This window comes from Cupressus sempervirens, chromosome 5 (genome assembly GCF_028749045.1).
Source record: "Cupressus sempervirens isolate cs-2001-9-10 chromosome 5, ASM2874904v1, whole genome shotgun sequence".
NCBI lineage: Eukaryota > Viridiplantae > Streptophyta > Pinopsida > Cupressales > Cupressaceae > Cupressus > Cupressus sempervirens.
This window is the reverse complement of record NC_143122.1, coordinates 207,932,827-207,958,947: the sequence shown is the minus strand read 5'-3', so window position 1 is coordinate 207,958,947 and position 26,121 is coordinate 207,932,827. Positions and strand designations below refer to the sequence as shown.

At 35.1% G+C, this 26,121-nt stretch overlaps 2 protein-coding genes across 8 annotated transcripts in view; one reads left to right on the top strand and one right to left on the bottom strand.

The window, feature by feature from the left end:
• Nucleotides 1-6,379, bottom strand: part of ASHH1 (SET domain group 26) — a 103,461-nt gene extending 97,082 nt beyond the window's left edge. Inside the window, exons 1-3 of one of the 7 annotated variants that reach the window (XM_089829169.1) lie at nucleotides 6,196-6,379; nucleotides 6,021-6,078; nucleotides 2,675-2,759 (exon numbers count right to left, since the gene is read on the bottom strand). In XM_089829169.1, the coding sequence (XP_089685295.1) occupies nucleotides 2,675-2,759; nucleotides 6,021-6,078; nucleotides 6,196-6,256 (204 nt within the window). In that variant the 5' untranslated portion in view covers nucleotides 6,257-6,379. Of the gene's footprint in view, nucleotides 1-2,674; nucleotides 2,760-6,020; nucleotides 6,079-6,195 lie in introns of those variants that run through there. The other 6 variants (XM_089829164.1, XM_089829165.1, XM_089829167.1 and 3 more) reach the window with 6 other exon arrangements.
• Nucleotides 324-1,284, top strand: LOC149555146 (uncharacterized). The gene is made up of 3 exons (XM_089833651.1): nucleotides 324-640; nucleotides 754-873; nucleotides 1,114-1,284. The coding sequence occupies exons 1-3, from the start codon at nucleotides 443-445 to the stop codon at nucleotides 1,282-1,284; spliced, it is 489 nt and encodes a 162-aa protein (XP_089689777.1). The 5' UTR covers nucleotides 324-442.
• Nucleotides 6,380-26,121: the final 19,742 nt, after the last annotated feature.

Genomic DNA, 26,121 nt, shown 5'->3' with positions numbered 1-26,121 from the left:
CATTATTTAGGACATTTTCCAAAAAACAATTCCTCAAGCCTGTGGATACTAGATATGCTAGCTACTTCATTTTATTGGGCAGGATGCTTGAGGTTCAAGAGGCCTTACAATACATGGTGGTCAATGCAAAATGAAATAAATGGCATGAATCAAGCATCCCGGATGGAAGACTTGTCAAATGAAGAATCTTGGATGAGAACTGGTGGACCACAATGAGGTAAGAAACTTAAATAATTGACATCATAATTGTTATTACTGATTTAATAAAAATATTTCTGATTTAAGCACTCGCTGTTTTTTATTAAAATATGATGTTTCTCACTTGCAATTTTCTTTCATTTGCAAATACATTTGCTCCTTCATTGACCCTATTGTGCAGGGCATTAGATATGTTGATACTGACTCTCCTAGCCTTGAAGAGATTTATGAAACCTTTGATAGCATGCTTGGGCAGATGAAGCAAGCTATTAAAGAGAAGGAACCTACTTTGGAGTTCTATGAGAAGTGTCTTAAGCCCATTGTAATGAAAAGGTGGAACACTAGGAACACTATGAACACCCCACTTCATATGGCAGCCTATGTAGTCAATCCAAAATTGTATGCACCAAGGCCTGGGAGAGTGCCTCCATCTAGTGATGAGGTGAGTTTTATTTATGTTTAAGATTTCTGATTTTATAATATGTTTTTTAAATTTTGATTTTATTTGTAAAGTTTATAAACTCCAACTTCTAAATTTTTGTTTGTTAAATATAGGTGAAGGAGGGCTTCTTCAAGGCCCTTTCAAAAATGTATAATGCAGAAGATGCTGCAAAAATTCGGGGGCAATGGCTTGACTTTGTCAATCTTTGTGGTCCAACATTTGGTGGACCAGAGGTGAGCACTGATAGAGCAACATTAGCTCAAAGGGACCCGATTGGATGGTGGACATGGCACGGTAGACATGCACCTGAGCTGAAAAGTCTTGCCATCCGTCTTCTCTCACAAATTGCGAGTTCCTCTACTGCAGAGAAGAATTGGTCTACATATAGCTTCATCCAATCGGTCAAGAGGAACAACCTTATCTCTAGACAATCAGAGAAGCTTGTGGTTGTTCACAGTGTATTGCGACTATAGGAGCGACAAAGTCTTGAGTATCGACAGACTCTAGCACTACGTTGGGATGTTAATCCTGAGAATGCATTGCAGATTGATGAGGATGACACACCTCCAGGGCTGCTTGGTGTTCCATTGGATGAGGACCCTCTGCCTACCCCTGCCAGTGATTTAGAGGTGATCTTGATTTAGATTTAGATTTAGATTTAAATTCCTAGAGGACAGCATATATTTGGCTTTCTGCTTTGCAGATACTTGGATACATTATTGCTTTTGGTTATTATGGAGTTGAACATCTCATTTACACTTCTAGTATTTACTTTCATTAAGTCATTTTGATTTCATGCACGATGATGATACATTGATACTTGGAGCCTTTGAGCATTTTTGCTAATTGTATGCGATATTCGGATATATCATATATTGTATTCTCATTTTGATTTTAATCTTGATAGTTTTCATTTTCCATGTACTGATCTTCTAAAATTCTGTGAATCTATGATTCTATGGTAAAGGGTTTATCAATGTTATCGCTTTTGGTTATCATGGAGTTGAACATCTCATTTACACTTCTAGTATTTACTTTCATTATGTCATTTTGATTTCATGCACGATGATGATGCATTCATACTCGGATCCTTTGGGCATTTTTGCTAATTGTATGCAATATTCAGATATATCATATATCATATTCTCATTTTGATTTTAATCTTGATAGTTTTCATTTTCCATGTACTGATCTTCTAAAATGTCTATGAATCTATGATTCTATGGTGAAGGGTTTATCAATGTTATGATATGCATATTTGAATTATGTCTCTAAAGTATAATACTTTATATACAAAAATTTTAAAATCCCCTATATTTTATAGCCATCCCCTGAGGTCCTGTCCCCTAAATTTTGGCTTCGACCCGTACCCGTACCGGAAACACATCCCCGTCTCCTAAAACATCCCCGTACTGGAAACTCTGAGGAGCATGGATAAAAAACAGCTAAATATAATTCATATTTGTAAGCCACTCCACAATAGCAGAGAAGCACCAACAGGAAACTAAAGCACACTCATTAGAAGACAACTATAATCATTATAAGCATGTCCAATAGGTCTGTCCTCTTTGTATTCCTTTGTCATACATCTTCCATAATCTTGTAAATTCTTACAGTGATTAAATAAAAAAATTATTTGTTACAGAAAGTAAATAAACGTATCCAATAATCCTGATGGTTGAACAGGAATTATTTCTGTAAGCACAGATCATTCTAACAAGAAGTCTGAAGTATCATTATTATGCATGTCTAAGGAACCAACGCCAAAAATGAATAATTCAACATTGCTTGTGAGGATATTCTTGAGGGAAATGCAAAGGAAGAAAAAATAAAGGCCATCAATTTTATCTGAGAAAATGAAGCATTCTCACAGTAAATAATTTAAGTTGGAATGATTTAAAGATGGTGTCCACATCATGAATGTAATTAGATTCATGGACCTTCAACTTGTGTCATTTAATTAGAAAATGAACAATCCTACAGAGTTTTCACATCAAATTTCCTGTTCAATGACAAAAACTGCTAGGAATATACCTGCAGATGTGTCTCACTGTTATTTGAAGCTGGGGTTAATGGTTGTTTTGACCTTCTTGATCCTGTCAGAGATGAACACAATTTTCTTTTCAAAAAAAAAGAAAACCCATATTATAAACATATAACAGTAACTGACCTGTAGTTGATTTAAATAATAAACAATATGCAAACCAAACATTAAGTACTGATTAAAAAATGTTGATATTGACATTTCAGTGTTTCACATTATCTATCTTATTATATAGTTACCAAAAATTATACTATGATGATTATTCTAAGTTACCGATTCGGATGCGGATTCAAGAGCGGATTCCGGAAGCAAATACAGGATACGGGGAAAATAGAATTTGGATGTGGATGCGGGGAGGAAGCGTGTGTGTGTGTGTGTAAAATAGAATGTGGATGTGCATGCGGGAGGAGAAGCGCGCGCATGTCTGTGTGTGTGTGTGTGTGTGAGAATATATAAATGCAAAGAAATGCAAGAAATATACAAAAATCGTTTGATAGTATGACTATGATACTTCACCCTTTATCAAAATTGAGGATATTTCAAAATTCATATGATATATCAATAGGTGCTTGTTCAACATTAGAGTTTAGTCTTGACAATAAGTTCCAATAGGTCATGTTCAAGAATCCAACAACTTAAAAACTTAGTTCATCATTGAAGATTCATTCAACTAAAATGCATCAGAGATCTGAATCATAAGGAGTCACAAGAAAATCCACATTCTCGTCATCATCTCCAACTGCTGAAAGATTATTAGAGAACACACAAATAATAATAACTTAAGTTTTGGCGTTTTATATTAGTTTTTTGGGTGCTGGGCCCATGGATGTGTCTGGATTCCCTGTGGATTCTAGTAGGAAGCCAACCACAGGCCTTTGGATGCATCCACATCTGGAGGCCTGTGGCTGGCTTCCGGCCAGAATCCACATGGAATCCGGACACATCCGGAATCCAAACGTATCCACCTCCAAATCCACCTGACTGGGGACGAATCAGTATCTTACTAATTATTCAATGAACCAAGAAAGTAAAGAGACTTGCATTTTCATGAAAAGAGTGACAAGATGTATATTCTTAGATAGTTCAGAAAAGAAAAGGCATGCTATATAACTTGAGAGCTTAATTTTGAAGCTAGAAGAATATTGCTCAAATTTAATGCAATGAATAGCATCATACGATATAGTCAGCAAACAACTAGAATTACACAAATGTATCCTTATACAGAAAAATGAAAGAATATTGTAAACTGTATAGCAGCGAATTATAAATATGGCCAGAGTCAGGTTGGGAAATATTTTAAAGCCACCCATTACAAAATATTGGTTATATTCCAGCAAAATTAATGAAATTATTGTTCAACTTCACTTATAAGGATGCCTTCCCCAGGCCATCCCTTTTATTTTGGGACCTCCTCAATGCATCTCTTGTCCCATTCCCCGTGCATACTTTCTTGCCATAAAAAAATAACTTCAAACATGAAGATTTGAAAATACAAACAATGACAAAATGAAAAATTCAAAAAAAAAAAAGATACGTAAAAGACAAAATATAGAACTGATAACTGTTTTAAGGTCATTTAATATAAATGGAATTTGTGCTTTCTCTAACATTATCCCTGCAAAATTTCAAATCTCGTAGAATGAGAACCAGCAGTAAACTTAAACCAAACTAGCATAGATCAACAGAATTCATCTTGCCTTCTTCCATCCTGGTGTACAATTCCTACAGAATTCAGACAGGGAAATTTGGACCTCTCATGTGAGCCTTCCTTCTGCTCCTGACTCTGATGCAAGCTAGAGATTTGTTCTTTATCCACCCCTCTGTTCACTTATAGATTTATTAGAAACCTTCCCCTTAATAGAGATAATTGGTATTTCATAGTTTCTAACTTGCCTTCTTTTTTTGACCTTGTTGCTTCATAGATTTACTTGGTTCTTACATTTGAAAAAGGACCACTCTCAGTTTAATTGGTCATATTCTACAGCTTTCAAATAGTCCAACTTAAGAATAGTTTGTTCGTTTGACTATTAAATCCTCCCTTTCTGGACTCTACTACTTACTACATTTATTTTTCATCTTACATTTAAAACCAGGCATTCCTTGATAGCGTTGATTTGCATTCTATGAACTTTGTATGCTCTTAACTTGCCAAGAGTTAAAAAATTGAACTCTACCACATCCTTTTTCTGTTTATTCCAATTCTTCCTACCTTAGTTTTTACGATTTACCTATTTGGGCATGCTGATTTTTAATTTACAATTTCTAGATGAGCTCAATTGTTTTCAAGATTTATGTTATATTATGTGTTCGTCATTGTTAAGTCTATTTTAGAACTTCAGTTATCCTAATGTGCAGTGTTTGTATGTTATCTTTTTCTTTGATCCCCACGACATTGCAAGACCATACCACAAGAAGACATACAGCATCAGAAGTACAAGAAAATTGGAGGCAATAAAACTTCAGCCTAGTCCATGCATATTGAATCTATGGGACAGACTTCAAGAATTGCGATTTGTCTCCTATGTCATACTGAAATGTGTATTGTAGATCTTGATCCTATGACTCGTAAACATTTGAGTCATGACATGAATCTCAAAATGGCAACTCATACAAAGTACCAACAAATAAATAAAACAAGTCTGTTGTACATAAATATATCAAGTAATAAGCTGCAATGCTTTGGCTGGAAGCCACAGATACAAAAAAGTTAAAATGCAGCAATCTCTTGTATGCTATTAGGCTTTTTTTTCCATTTATACTATATTGTATGCACTGCTGCTTGAATTCGCATACGTTTTGAAGGGACTCTGTAATAATAGCTGACTGGCTTTTTCCTGCAAACATTCATAGTAACTATTCAACATATTTCCTCTTGTACATCGGTACAAACTATCCCTAAAAACGTTTGATTGTGCTATTACAACATTTTCTCCCACATTTAGAAGAAAAAATTATGCCTATATTTCACAGTTAGGGTTTGCGCAAAAAGCACTTCAGTTTACATACATTGCACAGAGCACATAAATGAAAACTCATCTATCCTGATCGCATTTCGCAATTAACACAAAATAGAAAACAAATTTTAAAAAATTGAAATTCTCAAGGATTTCAATATTACTAACCCAAGGAATGCTTAACCGAATAAAAACGAGTTTAAAAATGAAACCCAAAAGGCTTAATAAGATCACCAGAAAGCACTTAAGCAATGTACATTGCAAATGTTGCAGTATTCGCGGATCCGATTCGCGACATCCATTAAATCATCAAACCAAACAAATATTCATAAACACAAAATTATTCATACATAGAAATCTTAATCGTCCAGAAGCGTATTACCTCTTCTGGCCGAGCGCGGACCAGTATTTGGCCTCCGCGGCTTCTCTTGCTGCAGAATCTTCCCCATTCACATCAAAAAATTAATGCTAAAGTCTAGGTAATGTCTTATATCTGCTCAAACGCAACTACTTGAGCGTAAGAATGCAAATAAAAAATATTTTATATGTATATATACCCTGCATGTATCTGTAAAATACATATGCAACTTCCTGGTTAAATGAATTTACGAATATCATCCGCGTCGTTTCCCTAACAATTTTTTTAACAAAATTGGAGTCGAAGACATCTGAACAAATTACAGACTTCGTTATGTTTGATGCGCCGACGTTTTACTCAATCCGACTTCTAGAATTTGGTGTAAATTTGATGACCGTGTTTGCCTTTTGTCTTATTTTTAGCATGTGGGTTTGACCGTTAAATTTTAGTCACGAGATTTAATTTGGTTTATGTGGGTCCTACGAGGAGTAGTATTTAATGTTCTCCTGCAATTGGATTGAAATCTATTCTATAACTTCATTATGCCTATTTGGATAGTTGTTTTTGGCGCGTACATTGGACAAGACTAGTCAAATCTCCCCTAAATGAAAAAAAAAACATTAGTTACTAAATGATCCCCCTCTCGCTTGTCCACCAAGCGGCTGCCTTCCTGCCATTTCAAATTAATGTTGAGTGCTCACCTTCATATTCCAAGGCAATTATATGCTTCTTTGCCTAAACTTTTGAAGCAATATTAGATATTTATTTGTTTATTTATTTATTTATAAATAAAGTCACGAAGTTCGCATTCATGGGACTTTTTTAGGTTTTTTCTTTTTTCTTTTTTCTTTTGAGTTTGTTTATGGTTTTTGGAGGCAATTTGAGTGAATTCAAGGTTTCGAGAATTGTAATAATGAATATTCTTCTATTTTCAACACCAACAAGAAGGTTGAATTAACGTTGTTTTTTATGGTTCAAGAGAGAATCTTGGATTAAAAATTAAGTAATTGAAAGGATACCCTAATGATAATTAATGCTTTAAGGAAAGAAAAAAATCACATTTTGAAAACTAAAGAGTGTGCTTTGGTTGTGTTTGGATTTGCTTAAAAAGACTAGAGAGGTTAATATTGTTCTAATCTATCCCAAAGCTAATAGTAACAACTCAACCAAGTTGGCTATAAACAAGTCAGGTAATTAAAAATATTTGATAGGCAATTTGTGTAGTTCATCAATGTTGTAATATGTCATGAACTTCATAATTCCTAACAATCATGAGTTTCACACATTTTAAGAGGCTTTGGCAAGTGAAATGTATTTGGAGATTCATTACAATGTCTCGGATGCATTTATGATAAATATATTTTACTATGGAATGGTAAGGATTCTTTAGATTTTTTATTATTTTCTCCCCTTTTGGTGTGTGTTAATGGAGTGTGTGAGATGCATTTATGATAAATATATTGTGTTATGGAATGGTCATGATCCTTAGAATTTTTTAATGTTCTCTCTTCTTTTGTTGTGTGTTCATGGAGCCTGCGATGTGCTTGAATGCAAAGTCATGTTAAATTGCCTTTAAGGGGTTATCTCCAAGAAGCCCTTGAAAATTGTCTTTAAGAATAATTCAACGGTGATCTTGGAGGTGATCAAGATGCTATTGGGAGCTACTTTTGTGAAATTTGATAGTAAGTATCAAGTAAATTATGTCATCATCTCATAGTTTGCGGTGGTTGTGCTTGAATTAGGTGAAGGTAAAGCAATGATTTTGAGGGTAACTGTGATTCTAGTAAGACTTGAATGATGTTTGAGGCTAAAAGAAGTTTTGGAAAAGGTAATTGTTCGTCTAAGGTTTTAAAGTGATCAAGGGCTTTCATTTGTGCTCCTACTCAATTTCAATGGTATGTTAGTTCCACTCACACAATTAAATTTGTGGGGAAAGATGTCATCATGAAGAAAAATAGAGTCCATTAGGGATTAAAAAAATCATTAATGTTTCAAATGGTGCCTTTTGGTTTGATTAATTTTCCTTGGTTCATGCTCAAAGGCCTGCTAGAATGACATGGCCAAGAAAATCATTTTTAACCAAATGAATTTATAGATTGTGTAATATTTTAGATTAATATATGTTTCTCGTTGATATTAATGTTGCTAAAAAATTCACTACTACCACAATTTTCGCCCATATAACAATAATGCAAGAAGAAAAAGGTATTTATCTTACAGGTTATCATTCATTTCCATATCTTCAATTGAGACAAAGATTATTGTAGTAAAAATATATCACAGTTTTATTTACATTGAACGTGAATTTGATATATTTGTGATTCTGTATTCAAAAAATAAGAAAATGAATTGAATATCAAATAGATTTCTAACATAAGTTGTGAGATTAGCCTATTTATCTTTCATACAAATGTAGGACAGAAGAATAAGTAGAGGAAGGTGTTCAAGAGTAACCAATCATTGCCTTGTACTTTGACTAGTAGAAATGGATTGTTCATGTCTATTCGTCTGATCTTGGTTTTGTAAGTCTCTTGATAGTTCCTAAAGCCTACATGAGTGTAAAAAACAAGTATTGAATCCAATGGATTTAAGCAATGGTTGAGTACTCATAATCGTATATCTCTATGCCTATGGTATACATGTTTTCCTTTAATTTGCATAAAGGATGGAAAGACAATGTAAGATTCATGAAAACAATCAGAGCTAGAATCATATTATGAACAAGGTACATAAATGCAAAATAAAGTATTATAGGGACATTTATTTGGTATATAAACCTCTTACTTTGTAATTCATGTTCAGACAAAGCAACAATAGTAGTGAATAAAGAGTGCAATTCAAGTAATAACATACATGGGATGTTCAAGGGACAAGTTTTTAAAATTTGAAACCTTGGATTTTATTTGAGAAAACTAATATAGATTAGTTGTAGGAGGTAAAAATCAGCCAAGGTACATAAATTTAAAGATTAGTGTGCAATAAAGATGTTATTTATATGAGAGGTGCAAGCAATAAACTAAGGTTGAAAGGTATTAGTATAATTGTAAATTCCAAATCACATGGTGTTGTCGATGTCTCAGTTCAATTTGTCAAAAAGTATTGATGTTGTAGTGAGCAAGCACAATAGACAATGCAATGAAAAGAAAGGCATCAATATTAGCATCAACAATAGATTTTAGAGAAACATCTTCATCAACATTCCAGGGTTAAAGTTGAGAAATCACAATAGTAGAAATATGGAAAACAAAGCAATAATTACATATCTATTGATGAGTTACAATCATGGCAGTCATTAGTAGAGAATGGTAGAGCAATCACAATTCACAAAATAATATGGGTGGTTAAAACAAATGAGTGTCATGAACTATGTGTGTGCAATGCATAGTTCGAGATATCAAAATCTACAAGAAGAAAAAACATGCTACTCTAAAAGCTAACAATGCCAAAATAGTTGAGAGTTTCAATGTCACAATGACTACTGGAAACATGTTTATCCTTCAAAGTACATATCAAAGAATAATAATATAATAGTGAAGCTACCTGATGAAAGAGAAGTCAAATGTAAATCTACATTTAATGGTGACAGGTCTTTAATGGGATATGTCTCAAAGAAGTCCCAAAAATTGTGGAAAGTTTCATAATGTTTCAGCATAAGTGATAAGCTCAAAGTAATGCATAAAGTTGCAAGACACACCAAACAAAATAGAGCAATTGAGTTGAAGATTCAAGGATATGTGTTTGGAATAATGTTTGTTCAAATTTCATATCAAAAGTTACAATAGCAATACAAAACATTAATAATTACAACAACTCAACAAGAAACTATTGAAAGAAAAATACATTAGTAGCCAATTATGAAAGTTATCTTGAAGATACAGTACAACCTAAGAAGAAAAAAGAATTTGCCATTGTCCTATAGATGGTTTGAATGCTCAAAGAAGACAATTCCAAGTACATGATTTAGACTAAAACACTAAATGATCATTTGACTAACCTATTCAAGAATTTGAAATGGGCTACTGATTTATCTAGGGTAGAAATTTCAAGCAAAGAAAAATACTTGGTGTTGGAATTACAAGTGGGAAAGGAGTAAACTTCTAAGAGGGGGGGAGGGGGGGGATTAGGAATTTAAACTTGGACCCATAAAACTTTCACCATTCATACATCACATGCATTAACATACTGAAATAACATGTAAAGTAAATGCATCTAAAACATGTAAGTAATCAAACACACATAACAACATATATGGTTACCCAAAAATCCTTCAAATTAGAAGGTAAAACTGGGGTAGGGATGATGCCCATAAATCTTCACTGTTGCAATTGTAAAGTGTAGCCAATTAAAGTTACAATGGTTTGACCATGAATCATGATCTACCCTGTTAAAGGCTTACAAAGATTGTTAAGTCCCACCTTGTTAGAGAATTTCAACACCATGTTAGAAGTGTATCTGGTTAAAGGACTTTTGGTCATTCACTTGGAATGCCACCTTGTTAAAGGATTTGGTAAAGCCTGTTAGGATTACTCCACCTAGGAGATTTAACTGAAATCACCTGTCAAAATGTCTCAGCATAGATCTTGTGGTTGGCACTTGCTTGCCTGATAACATATCACCTCTATCCAATCTCTGATTAATCCTTCACGATCTGATGTATCAATGTTGTATCCTCTATCCTTTGTTCTTCACTTAACTGATTCTGCAATTCACTCTTACTGCTAACTCACCTTGAATGCTCTACAAACTATCTTGTTTGCTCCTCCAATTTGATCATTCATCACTTTGCAATGCTCTCAACTCTCTTAAAAATTTAAGGGTTTGTCCTCCTTAAGAAGAATGAGATGGCTTAGGGTTAGGTATGAATCTACGGCTGAGATTCATCCATTTTTGCACTAAAACCTTCCCATTTTTTGATTGGCTACATGTAATTACATAGGAATTCTACATATAGATTCATCCTTATCTCCAAAAGATCATAAACTATCCTCCGGTCAGTTGAAAAACATTTACATTGTTGTTTGTGCCTTTACAAGCAAATATGTCCAATCTATGTTACTCAACATATGGAGTTACTGATGCTCTACATATACTGTGATTTTGCTTCTGACTCGACACCTAACTGCTTGGCATCTACTACTCACTCGGCACTTGAATCATTCGACATAGTCTATCTGCTCAGCACTTGAGTGACTCGACACATGAGTGACTTGAAACTCATTGCAACTCGACATGGTCTAATATTTACATGTTGTACTCAGCATGTATTACTAGTTTGGCATGAACTAAGTAAATGACTTAAGTATGTTGACACTTAATTGTCAAAACCAATTTGAGATCAACAATCTCACCCTTTGACATGAGTGTCAAAAACACTTGAATATTCATAATCAATCTAATCTTCTCGAGTATAACATATCCATGACTTGGCTTATATACAAAACTTCAAAATTTCAAAGTTTTGCAAAAACCTATGTACCTCAAAATGTATAACTCCCCCTAAGTTAATATGTTTGTTTCGTATCAAAAAATTGTTCTCCATTCTAAGTAGATTTGTCTTTGTTGACTGATACTCTTTGACTTCGATGCACTTATACTCTTTATGTTGCTCTATTTTTATCTCTGCATTTTGTTTCTCTCCCTTTCTCCATATTTTCCATTTGTATCTCTCCCCCTTTCATTATTCTCCCCCTTGCTTACTTACTCCCCCTTTTTGACACTTATGTCAAATGAGCTATACACTTATAGTGTATTTGTCCAAAAAGGATTTATGGACGTCCATGATGATTTTAAGAGTTGCATCCCAATTGTCACATGCAACATCCAATGATTTGAGTTGGATAGCGAGCTTGACTGCAAGGTGTACTAAGCCATCTAGAGTAGAAAGATTGGGGTCTTTATTCAGTAGAGTTTTTGCATAGCGTAATTCTTTATGGAGGATTTCCATGTGTGGGGTGAGGGAGGCCTACATATTTGTCAATTTAGCTCTTATGTTAGCCTCTTTTGCTATTAACACAACTAATTGACTCTGTGATTGAAGCAATGTATGAAAATGCTTCTCACTTTGAGTTGGGTTCTTAGGTAGTTGTGTGCCTGATATGTTTCCTCTCAAGGCTCAAAATTCTATGTCCAGTGTCTTAGGTGAAGAGTGTGGGATCATACAATTTGGTGTACAATGAGAAGATATTCTCAAGTACCTTCTTCACATCCTCAACCTTGGTTGCCAATGCAACTTAAGTTAGTGTTATGTCACTAGATATCTTTTCATTTACTTTCCCTTGAAACTTTATTTTAGACCATTCTAAAAGTTTAGCCTAATATGTTTAGATTCCTCTCCAGGCTCAAAATTCTATGTCTAGTGTCTTGGGTGAAGAGTGTGGGATCACACAATTTGGTGTACAATGAGAAGATATTCTCAAGTACCTTGTTCACATCCTCAACCTTGGTTGCCAATGCAACTTGAGTCAATGCTATGTCACCAAATATCTTTTCATTTACTTTCCCTTGAAACTTTTTTTCAGACCATTCTAAAAGTTTAGCATTTGTAGCCATGTCATCATTATTAACCTCTTCCACAATATTTGACAATTGTTCCAGTAGTGGCTTGGTTTAGCTAAATGCATCTAAAAAGATGTCTTTAATTTCTCGAAGATCTTGCTTCTACCTATATTCCCTCCTAAGCATTTCTTGATGCTTCTTTTTCTCTAAGGCTTGTTGCAAAATGCCTATTTGCTCTAATGTCATTGATGCATAGTCAAATTTAGGAATCATTATCTCTTCATCTAGAGTTACATCTCCATAGTGAATTACCTTTTCAACCTTAGAAGATCTTGAGCCTAGCATTGAGATTTGCAAGGGTATAGCTTTTGTGCTCGGCTTCTAAAGAGCTTTTGTAGGTGAAGAGTTAGATGTTGGTAAAGTTACCAATGCTTGGATGGCCTCTTGTTCCTTTACCTTAAGTGATTGCTCTTGCTCTTCTGGCTTATCTTGATCTATGACAATGACTTGTCTTGCACCTTGTGTTATTGCTTCAAGCACACATGAATCTATCTGTCATGTTGGCTCTATTGCTGTCTCTTTTTCTTCTTTGGTGGTCTACCTTTGCTCAACTATGTATACTTTTACACTTGTGTCAACCTTAATAGACATGTCTATAGTTGTTTGAATCAAAGGTTGATCATCGGTAACTAAAGGGAGGGATGATAGAAGGTGGTTCTTGTGTATTCACCTTATCCCTTGTAACTTTAGTTACTACCTTTTGAAGTTCTTCTACACCGATCAAAATAGGATTTGCACATAATTGTGCTTGCAGTGTAGATTGTTCTAGAATCTTTTTCAAATCTTATGCAGTCAATGGATTGATGTTCTGAGTTGATGCATCAAAGACATCCTTGATAGTGATAGTTTCTGTAGTTGTATTAATGTGATGAGGAGGATTGGCACTCAACATTTGTGTGTCTTGCGCACTCTGTTCCTCTTGCTATTGTTCAGTTATTGTCGTGTCAGTATCCATCTTCTCAGTCTCCTCCATAACTATATTTCTTTCTCCCTTTCTATCTTCTTTGTCATCTTCTTCTTTATCATCATTTTTACCCTCAAAGGGGTCCTCTTCTCCTTGTTTTACAGTAGTTAATCCATAGATTAATTTCCACATTTGAGTGGATTTCTTAACAACATCTTCAATGTTATTTTGGAGAATTTTGAAGGCTCTATACTTTGGTGCAAACCTTCCTCCATATTTCTTGTTTGCCTTGGCAATCTGCCCTTTTGTTAATTCTGGCATTACCTGGGCTAGTGTTGATTCTCTAATCTATTTTTCCAAATTTAAAACAATAATGCCACTTTTGTTCCACAATATCATACAAACTTTTTGGTATAGTGTTATCAAACTCAAGTGGAGTGTTCTTGAATTTGGACATCATTGCATACACTACCTCTTCTACTAGATTCTTCTCCTCTCTTCTAATTTTTTCAAAGTCAATATTCTTTAAACCAAATAAATCTGCATTATTTTTGACATTTTCACATATATTTTCAAGATCAAATTGTGGCTTGTGACTTACCACTTTGAATTGACTTGTATCTTATGATTCAATTCTCTCTTCATCTGAGTCAAGTTGTGCAATATATTTCCTTCTTTATTTCTTTTGCACTTGGCCTTTTTGTTCTGTCTGCTTAGTTTTCTCCTTGGCCTTTTGTGTGGTAGCTCGTGTGATTTCTCTGGTGATGGGTGTTGTTGGCTTTGTTGGGCTTGGTTAAGCAAATTTCTTTGCTTTAGCCATAGGTTGTGCCTTTGTCTTTCTCTTTTTAGGCTCGACATGTGTTGGTGCTTCCTTGGCCTCTTCTTCCTTGACACCCTTTGTTTCCTCTTCTTCTTTATCATTGCCCATGCCTTGGGTTAATGCAAGAGGTTCTTGGGTTTGTTCTTATTCTTCCTCTCCATGCTCTTCATCTCCTTCCTCTTCTTCCTCTTCAGCACCTTCGCCAAATTTAGCTTTAAGTTTCTTCACTAGTTTGTCCTTCGTCTTCAATGTAGAGGTTGTCTTCAATTGCATTTCTACCTTTGACTTCACCACATCATAGTTTCCAAAGATTTTTGTTGTTTTGTCCACTTCCTCTACTAGAAGTGCAGTGATGGCTACTGAGGCTTCATCAACATTGATCTCATAACCTAAGGGTCTTAGCCATCTTACCCTAGGTGTGGCAGCCTATACATATGTGTAATCAATGTCTACAAGAAAACATATATCATTGCAATATTGTTCAACCAAAGAAACATGTATCCTCATCCTTTACTTCATAGAACTTTTAAAGTCTTCAAAGTAGCTAGTCATGATAGTTTCAAAATTTTCTCCCATATGCTCATTGTACTCATTTATTTGCACAACAACTGACCTATTTGTCTTCCATCCTACAGTGCCAAAAGATGGGAATGTATTATGTACATAGAAAAATATGCAAACTAGAATTGATTCAAATTTGCACTGTGCACTCTTAGTCTTCCTTACTGTTCCAAGGTTTTCCATTAGGTGTTGTAGTTGAAGCTCATTTAGATCAAAGTATGATCTTTCTTCACAATTATGTATCTGACATCTACTACAATACAAGGTACACTATTCAATCTGCTAAATTGATAAAACTTGTGAGAGATAACCCTTACTACAAAGTTTATTAGTGGATATGTTATAGTGTCTATTGTCATTCCTCGTTTGTTCCACTTTGCTCCTATATTCTTTTCTACTACCTCTTTGGAATCACTCCCGGAGTCTTTGGTCGATCTAGGGTTGGGAAACTAGTAACCATATGGATTATTAATTTGGTAATCTTTATTGGTCCACCTTCCAACTATAAGGATCCATCATGTATTTGGCTCAATACTATTCTTATCCATTCTGTCTTGAATATGCTAGGAAATTCTAGGGTACAGGTCAAACCCTTCCTTTCAATAATTTTGTATTCTTCTTTCAAGATGTCATTTTCACATAATCTATCATAGGATTCCCTTATCTCCATGTCACCTATTCCTCCTATCTTACAATTGTAACATTTTTTGACATCTTGAACCATAATGACATTTGGGGGAATCATGGACAACGCACTTGAAGGATCTTGTTTGTAAGCTACATCTAGAATTACTTTAAAATTTGGCTATTTCACCTCATTACTAACTAATTGGACATTCAAAACCTATTTCCCCTCTACATTTCTCGAGCTAGACACCATTGTGACAAACTAGGGTTTTGTAAATGCAAACTATGTAGCTCAGCTTATGATAAATACCTTTAAAAATCCAAAGAACTAGAGTGAAATCGTCGTTGGAATCTTTGCAGTCACTTCGAACAAATTTCTAAATTGCCTTCTTCTCTATTTGCTCTTTCTTGAATTCAAAATGATAAAAAATGAGTGAAAAATGACCATATGCCATTTAAAAACCCTTGCAATTAATGCTTAGTGCTTGTATAGCTATTAACTTAGCATTAACTTGATTTCAAAATCATCCAGCATCCATTGATATTACTATCACACAACAGTTACTATAGACTCGACATCAACTAGCTAATCTAGTAGCTTGGCACTAACTAGTATTCCACTCGGCATCCATTGAAAACTTTTCATGCTTGACAACAACATGAAAATTAAAAAAATGATCTTGAATTTTCAACAACATCTTGCATCTTCATTCATGCTAATGTAGTCTTTTTAGTACTAAGTTCTTTTGGAACTAATGTATGATATAATACTTTAAATATTTGTCCCACATACCTCTTGATTGTTCAATTTGATGAGGTGTGATCACTTGACCCATTGGGTGAAGTGATCCCTTCTCCATTTGATGTACTACAACCATCTTTCTTCTTCCATATCTTATTCATCGCATTCCTGATGTGTTCAACATCTACCTTGCCTTTGCCTTTATCAAATTCACAACTTGGTGCCTTTCACATGGTTGGACAATGCTTACTAATGTGACCAATCTTCAAATAGCTAAAGCATGTAGTTTGACTCAACCACCTTTTGTAGTTACCACTGAAGTGAGTCCTAATACAATTCTCAGGAATATTTCCATATTCTTGACAATAGTGGCAGCTATATCTTGTATTGTAATCCCAATTATAAGAGTTTCCATAGCTTTTTACCTTTTTTGGCTTGTTTGATGACCACATGGGCTTGGATCTACAGTCAGAGGCTCTATGTCCATACCTCTGATAGTTGTAGCAATATCCTTCAAATTTTTGTTTATGCATGGTCTTGGTTCTGCATTCATGTGCCTAATGACCTTGTTTGTTGCACTTATGACAATGAGTCATGTTCTTAGGCTTAGCAGTCTGATTTGTATTCTTGTTCCTACACACATTAGCAGTATGTCCTTTCTTACCACAAAAGTAACAAGTAGGTTTGGAATTCTTACCTTTGATGTTCCTTTCTCCAGCAACTTTGGATGATTCTCCTTCTTCGGTGCTTGTGTAGCCTAATCTTGCTACATCATTGTTGGATCTAGGGGATTTTAGTAATTGCTCAAAGTATTTGATGGCTTCATTTGGCTTGTTGAAACTTTTAGCAAATTCTTTTTCTCTTTTCAAATTATTTTGTAGTTGTTCATTTTGCAATTTCAATGTAGTTATCTCAATGTCTTTGACATTCAACTCATGATGAGCATTCATCATTTGGGTCAAGGTATCCAATTACATGTTTGAGATCCTGGTTAGTTTAGTTGACTTTTCTTCTAGTTTGTTTCCCATAATTCTTTTGTCTTCTTCAATCATGGCTTTGTCTTCCATGGCTTTCTTCTTTTGTTTATTCACCTCACATAGGAGTATAGCTCATGATTCTTGCTCCAACTTGAGATTTTTTATTTCTTTAGCTTGTGCTCTATTCTTCTCCATCAGATTTGCAACTATTGCATCAAATTCACTGGAGTTACCATATGCAAATAGCTTGGTGGTGTCTATCTCTTTGTATTATGTGTCATTTTATGTTATAGCAATCTCTTTGCTTCTCTTCAAGGAACTCTTTAAAGCATCTTTGGCTTCATTCAGTTTGATGTAGTATAAGATGTATTTCAATCTCCTGGTTCTCAATAGTCTTTCCTAGTTTGTAGGCTTCTATTTCAAGATTTTTCCTCTAAGTTGCAAAGCTTCTTTTTTAAAGAACCTTGCTCTGATACCAATTGTTAAAATTACACATGGGAAAGGAGTAAACTTTTGGGGGTGGGGGTGAGTGGGGGGGGGAGGTGAATCAGGAGTTTAAACTTTGAGCCATAAAACTTTCATCATTCATACATCACATGCATTAACATAATGAAATAACATGTAAACTAAATGCATTTAGAACATGTAAGTAATCAAACACACATAACACCAAATATGGTTACCCAGAAACCCTCCAAATGAGAAGGTAAAATTGGGGTGGGGATGATGCCCACAAATCTTCACTACTACAGTTGTAAAGTATAGCCAATTAAGGTTACAATGGTTTGACCATGAATTATGATCTGCTCTGTGAAAGGCCTGCCTTGTTAAAGACTTACAAAGACTATTAAGTCCCACCTTGTTAGATGATTTCAAAACCCTGTTAGAAGTGTGCCTAGTTGAAGGATTTTTGGTAATTCACTTTGAATGCCACTCTGTTAAAGGATTTGGTAAAGCCTATTAAGATTACTCCGCTTAGGATATTTAACTGAAATCACCTGTCAAAATGTCTCGGCATAGATCTTGTGGTTGGCACTTGCTTTCCTGATAATAAATCACGTCTATCTAATCTCAGATTAATATTTCATGATCTAATGTATCAATGTTTTATCATCTATCCTCTGTTCTTCACTTAACTAATTTTGCAATTCACACTTACTACTAAGTCACCTTGAATGCTCTGCAAACTATCTTGTTTGCTCCTCCAATTCGACCATTCATCACTTTGCAATGCCCTCAACTCTCTTAAAAATTTAGGGCTTTGTCCTTCTTATGAAGATTGAGGTGGCTTAGGGTCAGGTATGAATCTACAAATGAGATTCATCCATTTTGCTACTTAAACCTTCTCATTTTTTGATTGGTTGCATGTAACTGCTTAGGGATTATGCATACAGATTCGTCCTAATCTCCAAAAGATCATAAACTATCCTTAGGTCGACTGCAAAATAGTTTACATTGTTGTTTGTGCCTCTACAAATAAATATGTCCAATATGTGTTACTCGGCATATGAAGTTACTGATGCTCGACATATACTGTAATTCTTCTTCTGACTCGATATCTAAACTGCTCAGCATCTACTATTCACTCAACACTTGAATCACTCGGCATGGTCTATCTATTCGACACTTCAGTACTCATTGCAACTTGGCATGGTCCAATATTTACATGTTATACTCGGCATGTATTACTAGTTCGATATGAACTAAGTAAATGACTTAAGTGTGTTGAAACTCAATTGTCAAAACCAATCTAAGATCAACACTTGGTGACTTTCATCATTAGGAAATTGACATCTAGAATTAGAAAAATGAATTATAAGTGAGCTAAATGTATTCATGAAAAGGGTTTATGACCTAGAAAGTGAAGTTTAATGTAACAGGAATTAGAATTGTTGCAACAGGTAAAGGGTCTTGTTGAGCTATCATTTTGCATGATGCTTAACAATAGGAATCCTTTTGAACTCCTCTCTTGAAAAGTTGATCTCGGATCAACTCCAAGGTGTTCGGTGATCGTGCGACCTACTAGAATCCACTCAGTAGAAGATAAATGTATTTGTTCATAGGGAGGCCTTTGCTGGTTCTAACCAATTTTGAATAAGATTTTGAATCTACTTGCTATCTCAAAAAAATAAAAACCACAAAAAAATGAAATATATTTTTCTATTTTTCTATTTTTTAATGAATGCAGTTTTAACTATGCAAATATATGAATTCCTAAATTATCCAAGTTTTTGTAAAAGCAAATAATGAAGATAGGGTAACAAGAAGTTTAAGCATATTACTTGAAAAGTAAATTCCTAATGGACATAAGCCACAGAAACAACACATCTGCAAGTTAAGCCTTTGAAAAGATCAGTAGGTAACCAATGAAAATAGGAGCAAATCTTACTTGATTCCATTGATGCAATCATTGATGAGAATTTAGTAACCATAAGATGTTTCACTCTTCATCAAATTGCAAGGTCATGAAAAGTTCCCTCGTGTGAGACAAAAAGCTATGCAGGAACAATTAGGTGATCTCTTCATGAACTAGGTATGTCGAAGGAATTTGTAAAATTGTAGCAAACACTAGAATTAAAAGATTGCTCAACCAAAATAATGCAATAAAACAATTGGCTCAATTACATTCCATGAACATACTTTCATAAAATATAACACACTTGGACAAGAATCACTGTACTCCAAATTTGAACACCAATAGCATATATTATTGCATCAAAATAATGGTTCAGAATACATATTACATTCCTAAATTTATAAGAAATCTTCTCCTTAATTTGTGTTGGTGCTAGGTAGGACTTCATCCTTATTTATATTATTAAATGGATGCATGAGCCTTTACATATCTTAAAACAAAGCAAGCATGAGAAAATAAGAAGAAGAAAGCCATTAGATGATGTAAAAGCATCTGGAAGTGCCAAAAATAGAAGCTCCACATTCACTAGATGTTTATAGGAGTTAAACTATCATCAGAATGCATTTTCGGTGCATGGAAAGCTCTAAATTTGGAATTGGCAGTTAACTGTCAGTGCACCTCTGACTTCTTCAAAAACTTTCAGCACACCTTGGAAGAAGTGCACCTTGGAAGTAGTGCACCTAGCACACTTGGTGCCCCTCAAAAGCTAGCACACCTCAGAAGCAGGTCCAAAAAATGCAAAATTTTACCAAGTGTCAAAACTGAAATTCTAGCTTCTGGGTTTTGTTGCCCTTTATACTAGAGCTATGTCTGGGTACTTGCTCTTGAATTTCTTTATAATCTTAGTGACTTGGGTTGCATCCAAAAAATCTAAAGCTTCATATTTGTCCTTCACTTTTTGCCTATAGTTGCCCACCTCGATGCGAATCTCTGCAAAATCTCCCAATTTTACATCCAAATCTAATAATGCCTCTTCAATCCTAAATGCCCATCTAATATCATCATCAGTGGAAGATTCTTTAAAAGTATTCCTAAAATATTCAACAACTACTTCTATAGTCATCAATTTATGCCTTGAATCATCTTTAAAAATTTCTAAGCACGCATCATTGTAATGTTTCTCTGCCTCCAAAATTTGCTCTTGGGTTTGATCCTTGAGCTTATGAATATCTGCATGTAATGTTTCCATTACTTTAATGCCATCCACAATCTTCTCTATCAAATCATCAATTTTATCTAACTCATCCACTATAGATACATCCATTAACATCTGATAGCTTTGACCCTTTATGGACTTTAATGCTTGCAGGTCCTTACTCCAGGCATGTACTTCATCCATTAACCCAAAATCCTCATTCAAGATAGCAACCAGCTTATTTGCATTATTCTGCATATGGTGTAGCAGTTTAAGATTTCCTTGAATAATTTGCACACCTTTTTTTTTCAAAACTTTCTTGTCATTGTTGACAAGCTTTCAAAAATGGATCAAGTTGCACATTCTCCTTATCCCTCTTCTCAGGTGTTACATTTAGAGTCTCCTTGAGATTTTTAGGATCTAATGGACCAACTACTTCATTTAGATATCCCTTTAGGATCTCATTCTATTTTTGAAGTGTTATCAATTCTATCTCATCCTACTCTAAGTGCCTAAACACTTCTTTGATTCTCGTTGTCACCATTAATTTGGCAACATCTACGGTGGGTTTCCCAAGCATGACCTACCTGATTTGATAATATTTTGGAGTCAAGTCCTTAATGTCTAAATGCGGAGGAGGGATAGAAACATGGGAAAACAAGTTTTGATTCTGATCACTCATTACAAAGGCCAATGTTTGTGCATCCTTTGCAGGTGACTCGAGCTTCTTGAGAGCTTCAATTAATTCTCTCATTCCCTCTTCCTCGATATAATATTGCCACGTTTTGTTTCTAATCATCACCTCTTTCCTCAACCATCTTAGAGTATGTTTCATCAAAGATTTACCTTTTGAAGAAGGAGTTTGTTCTACTAGGCTTTTTCCCTTATCACTCCTCTATGGAGTCTTCTCCTTTTGTGAGAAATCCACTTTGACAATCTCTATATCTATCGATTCCACAATTCTCACTTCTTTTTCTTGGAAAGTATGTTGAGGTTCCTCACATATTTGTCCTTCCTCTGACACTTCATCAATGGGTACTTGTTGTGGCTCTTCTTCTTGTTCAGCTTGGACATGTTCTTCATTAGCCAAAGAGAGAGGAGTAGCTGATCCTTTATCCACACAAGATAAATCTTGACATGACAATGGTGGAGTGCTTAAAAGTCCTGTAACTGAGGTGGAAACTAAATCTAATTCTCTTATGGAGGTTGATTTTTTGAAGTATCCCTTATCTTATCTCCCACCAACTCAATGCCAACCAACATAAAATCAAAATCTAACATTTGAAAGACATCAACCCCTTCATCCCCCTACTCATCAATCTATTGTTGCAACTCATCCTCAAAGGTTGTAAACTGAATAGGCTATGTATGAATGGAGGGTGGTGTAATGGTAGAGCTTCTTCTTTGTTCTAACTCTATCACTCTAGCCTCTGACTCAAAGAAAGGTTATCTTCTTCATCTTCATCATCCTCTTCTTCCTCTTCTAGAATGACCTCCAATACTGATGGAAAAGGGATAACTTTTCTAATCACCTTTTGTCTCCTCTTGATAGGATTTTTGATTTTTCTTCTCTTAGGATCTAATGGGGAGACTTACACCTCTTGTTCAGGAAGAGACACATTGTATTTCTGTTTCAGCTCCTTGCCCTTGATTTGGTGGTGGCACTTGAGGATTATCCTAGGTCTACGTAACTTTTGCATTCTTTTCTCCTTGTTGTGGTGGTGCTTGAATTCTTCCTTCTTCTGGCTTTTCTTGTTGGGGTGAAGTTCTTTTCCTCTTACCTTTACCCTTCTAAGCCCTATAGTATCCAACTTCTCTGTCAATTTGGTGCACTATTTCTAGCTCCACTGGGGACTGAGCTGTGAATGTGGGAATTATTACCTTTGCTCCTCTACCTTTTGTTGGGCAGGTTGTGGCTTGGAAAACTACCACTTGAGGAATTCGATCGAGTCTGAAGGGTCTTTTGATCCAATCCTTGGTCAATTGGATAACATGCCTAGCTCTATGATTAATATCTAAATTTTCCTCCTTATCAATCTCTGCATTCATAATAGATCAATAAAAAATCTTATCTCTATTATACAATGTATCCAGGACCTCTTTGATATCTTGTTGTACTATCTTTAAAGGGACCTTTATCTTCAAGGCACTGCCTACCAAATAGAGAGTCGTCCTACAATAATCTCTTATATGGACTATAAATTTTATAGTCATCTAGTGCATTCATCCAATGGTCTTCTATGGCATCTTCGTGTTGGAACTGTTTCCCTGCTAAGTATTGCACTCTTCCAATGTTATCAAACTAAGGACAAGGAGAGTTATATTCATCCAAGGGATACTAATCCCACTCAAACTCAAAAGTTAGAATATTTTGTTTCTGGATAACACTAAAAAAACCTACAATGATGGGCCATACCCAAGTTTTCTTGTGTTGCTTCCTTACTCTGTCATATGCAAACAAGAGTTGTCGTGCAATCTTCAACAATATGAGTTTGTCACATAGATACCTAGGGAGCTTCTTGGGATTGACAATCATACCTGCTACCCTCAAATAAGTGAATGTCTTATATTAGATGTAATAGGCGCCAATTTCTGTGATATTTGTCGTTGCCTCATTTGACATCCTTTTTGCGTAATCCCCTTCAATGAACCAGATAATTGTGAAAATAAAGGCATCATTCACTATTTTGTATTCCTCGTTGTGCTCTGAAAGCTTTTTCTTTACCAACTAGGGGTACACTATATAAGGCCATACATTTGCATCTTGCATGTTGCCCTTTTTGAACAATCCTAGATAGTCTATTGCTCTCACAGCTAATAGGTACACCAAATAGGATGTCATATAGAACTTATGGTTATTCTTGACTGCCACTAGTTGTTGATCCAAATTCTCACTAAGAATTGATGCCCAATCAATTGGCATCTTTGTTGTTCTAATGATCTCAATGAAGTGTATCATCCATATGTTCAGGTGTCCTGATGCCCATAACCCCATGATTCTACTCAAAAGTATTATAGAGTATATGATATCTTCTTTCATATAGTCCTGTGTCATGTCCACTTTTCTTGATTTGCATCCAAGAGGAGTCTTCTCAATGAGATATGAGGATTGGATGATTTGAGATGCTTCCTCTCCATATTCCCTATACCACCTTTCCACCTAATAATATGTCAATCTGATATACTAATATGTTCTTGGAAGATGAAATACCTTCTCTATGTTCTTAGGTCTCAGATCTAACATGATCTCTCCAATTATACTTTTAACGACCATTTCTTCTAAGACATAGTTTTCCACTAATGTCATGATCAATTCTGAAGACTGTACCGATATCGGGTGTGATGTTGCGTAGACTAGCCTTGATTTGATAAGATCAGATATCATTGAGGACCTCTTGGTAGGTTTGTTGTATAGAACTAGGAAAGTGTTCCAATCGATATGACCGAGTTTAGTATCCCGATTCTTTGAATACTCATCTTGGAAGCATGATTTTGCTAGAACACCTTGAAACTTGAAAACTACTAGTTTCATAGCCATCTTTGTAGTGAGGAAGAACGATGAAGAAGCCATTGAATTTGCACAAAATGAACATCCATTAGTCTAGAGGTGGAAAAAATTTACTAATGTAAACCCTAATGATGACAAAAACACAACCCATAAACCCCAATTTACTAAAATTGTCTTAAAACGTCAAAAACCCTATTTTCTAACCCTGAAAGACAAAAAAAAAAGAGTGCACTTGGTTCACCTCAGAGGTGCGCTAGGTGCACTTTTCTTTAGCAAAGCTTTCAAAAAAATAAGGGTATGCACTTGCACACCCTTATGACACTTAAGGTAAATTAAAAGCAAAAAGAAAAGAGTGCGCACTTAGCGCACCTCATGGGGTGGACTAAGTGCACACCCCTTTACTTCTCTTTAGAAATGATTGGGCCTTAGTAAAGGTGTGCAGGTGCGTACCTTGGATAGGTGCACACCTGCACACCTTTATCCCGCGATTGACTCATGTTTTGTGAGTTTAGGTTTTTTTTGTTTGTTTTATCTTGTTAATACTAAGGTTTTTATTGCTAAGAAAAGGTGTGCACCTTTTACTAGGTTAATTTTTTGCATTTGTGTTGTGTGTAGGTGATGGAGCAGGGTGTCGCACCTAGCGGGGTGGGAAAGTGTGGTCATAGGAGCCTAAAGGGAAGAAAGAATTTGGTTAGGAGAGGGGCAAGGGGTCCCAAGCTTTATAGGCTTGATCTAGCATACCTCTTGGAGGTGTGCAACTACGCACTTCCAAGAGTGAAGTGATTTCCCATTATGACTTAGCACACTAGTGCACCTGATGAGGTGCACTAGGTGCACTAGTGTACATCCTTATATGCCAAAAAATGATTTTCTCCTTCATAGATATGGCTTTTAGCTTCTAGGTTTTCAGGCAGAGACCCAAACTAGCCAAAGACATTAGCCAAAACCATAAAAAAGACTCAGACCCGAAACTAGGGATCCAAAAAGCTAAAAAATAAAGTAGGGGGTCCCCATGTCTAGGTGAAATAGGGCATGCATTGTGAAACCACAACAGGTCTATCATTAAATATGTGTAAATTTTATGCAAATAGAGGCTTTTGCCTCTAAGGAAAGGCAAGTTATCTAGTATGCTAAATCAAGTAGTGGCTTGTGGCAGTTGAGTTTTCCTCTTCAAAGGTTGTCATCCTCTTCTAAAAGATATTGATATTTTGGTTAAGCCTACTAATAATCTAGTCATAATGAAATTCACAAGGAAATATATAATCAATTCTTTGAAGAGCACAACCATAGTTAGTGTAAAACAAATACTTAGTTTTAGAGATATGAATGTATATGATAATTTTAGTGGATTATATGTGAACAACAAAGATGGAGGTCATAGTTTTTAGTTGAACAACAAGTTGACTACTCATAAAATGGTTTCACAAAACAAATAGTCTACAGATGCAAAAGTCTAAAAGACAAGGCCCATAGGGTTGTCCCAAGCAACACAATCCTCAATAGCAACATTGAATGAAGTTAAATATTTTAAGAGCAAAAAGAAATGGTGGAAGGAACTTTAGTGGCTAATGGCTAAATGGAATGGGTGTCTAGATGTTTTAATAAACAAAGAATAACCTAGACCCATAATATGCAAGAAAACCCTTAGATGTAGTTTTTCATTCTTAAACATACAATATCCATTAAAAAGGTGCTCAAAACCCTGATGTCAAAGTTTTAAAACAAAATTGATAATGCATTGTTCCAAATAGTAGAGAATGTAGAATTATCTATAAGTGGTAGCATATACAAGAAATGGGTCATTCTTTTAACAAGAGAGTAATAGAGCAGCCATGTGAAGTTACTTATTTTGATTAGGTAAAAGCAGGTTTGAAGTCTAC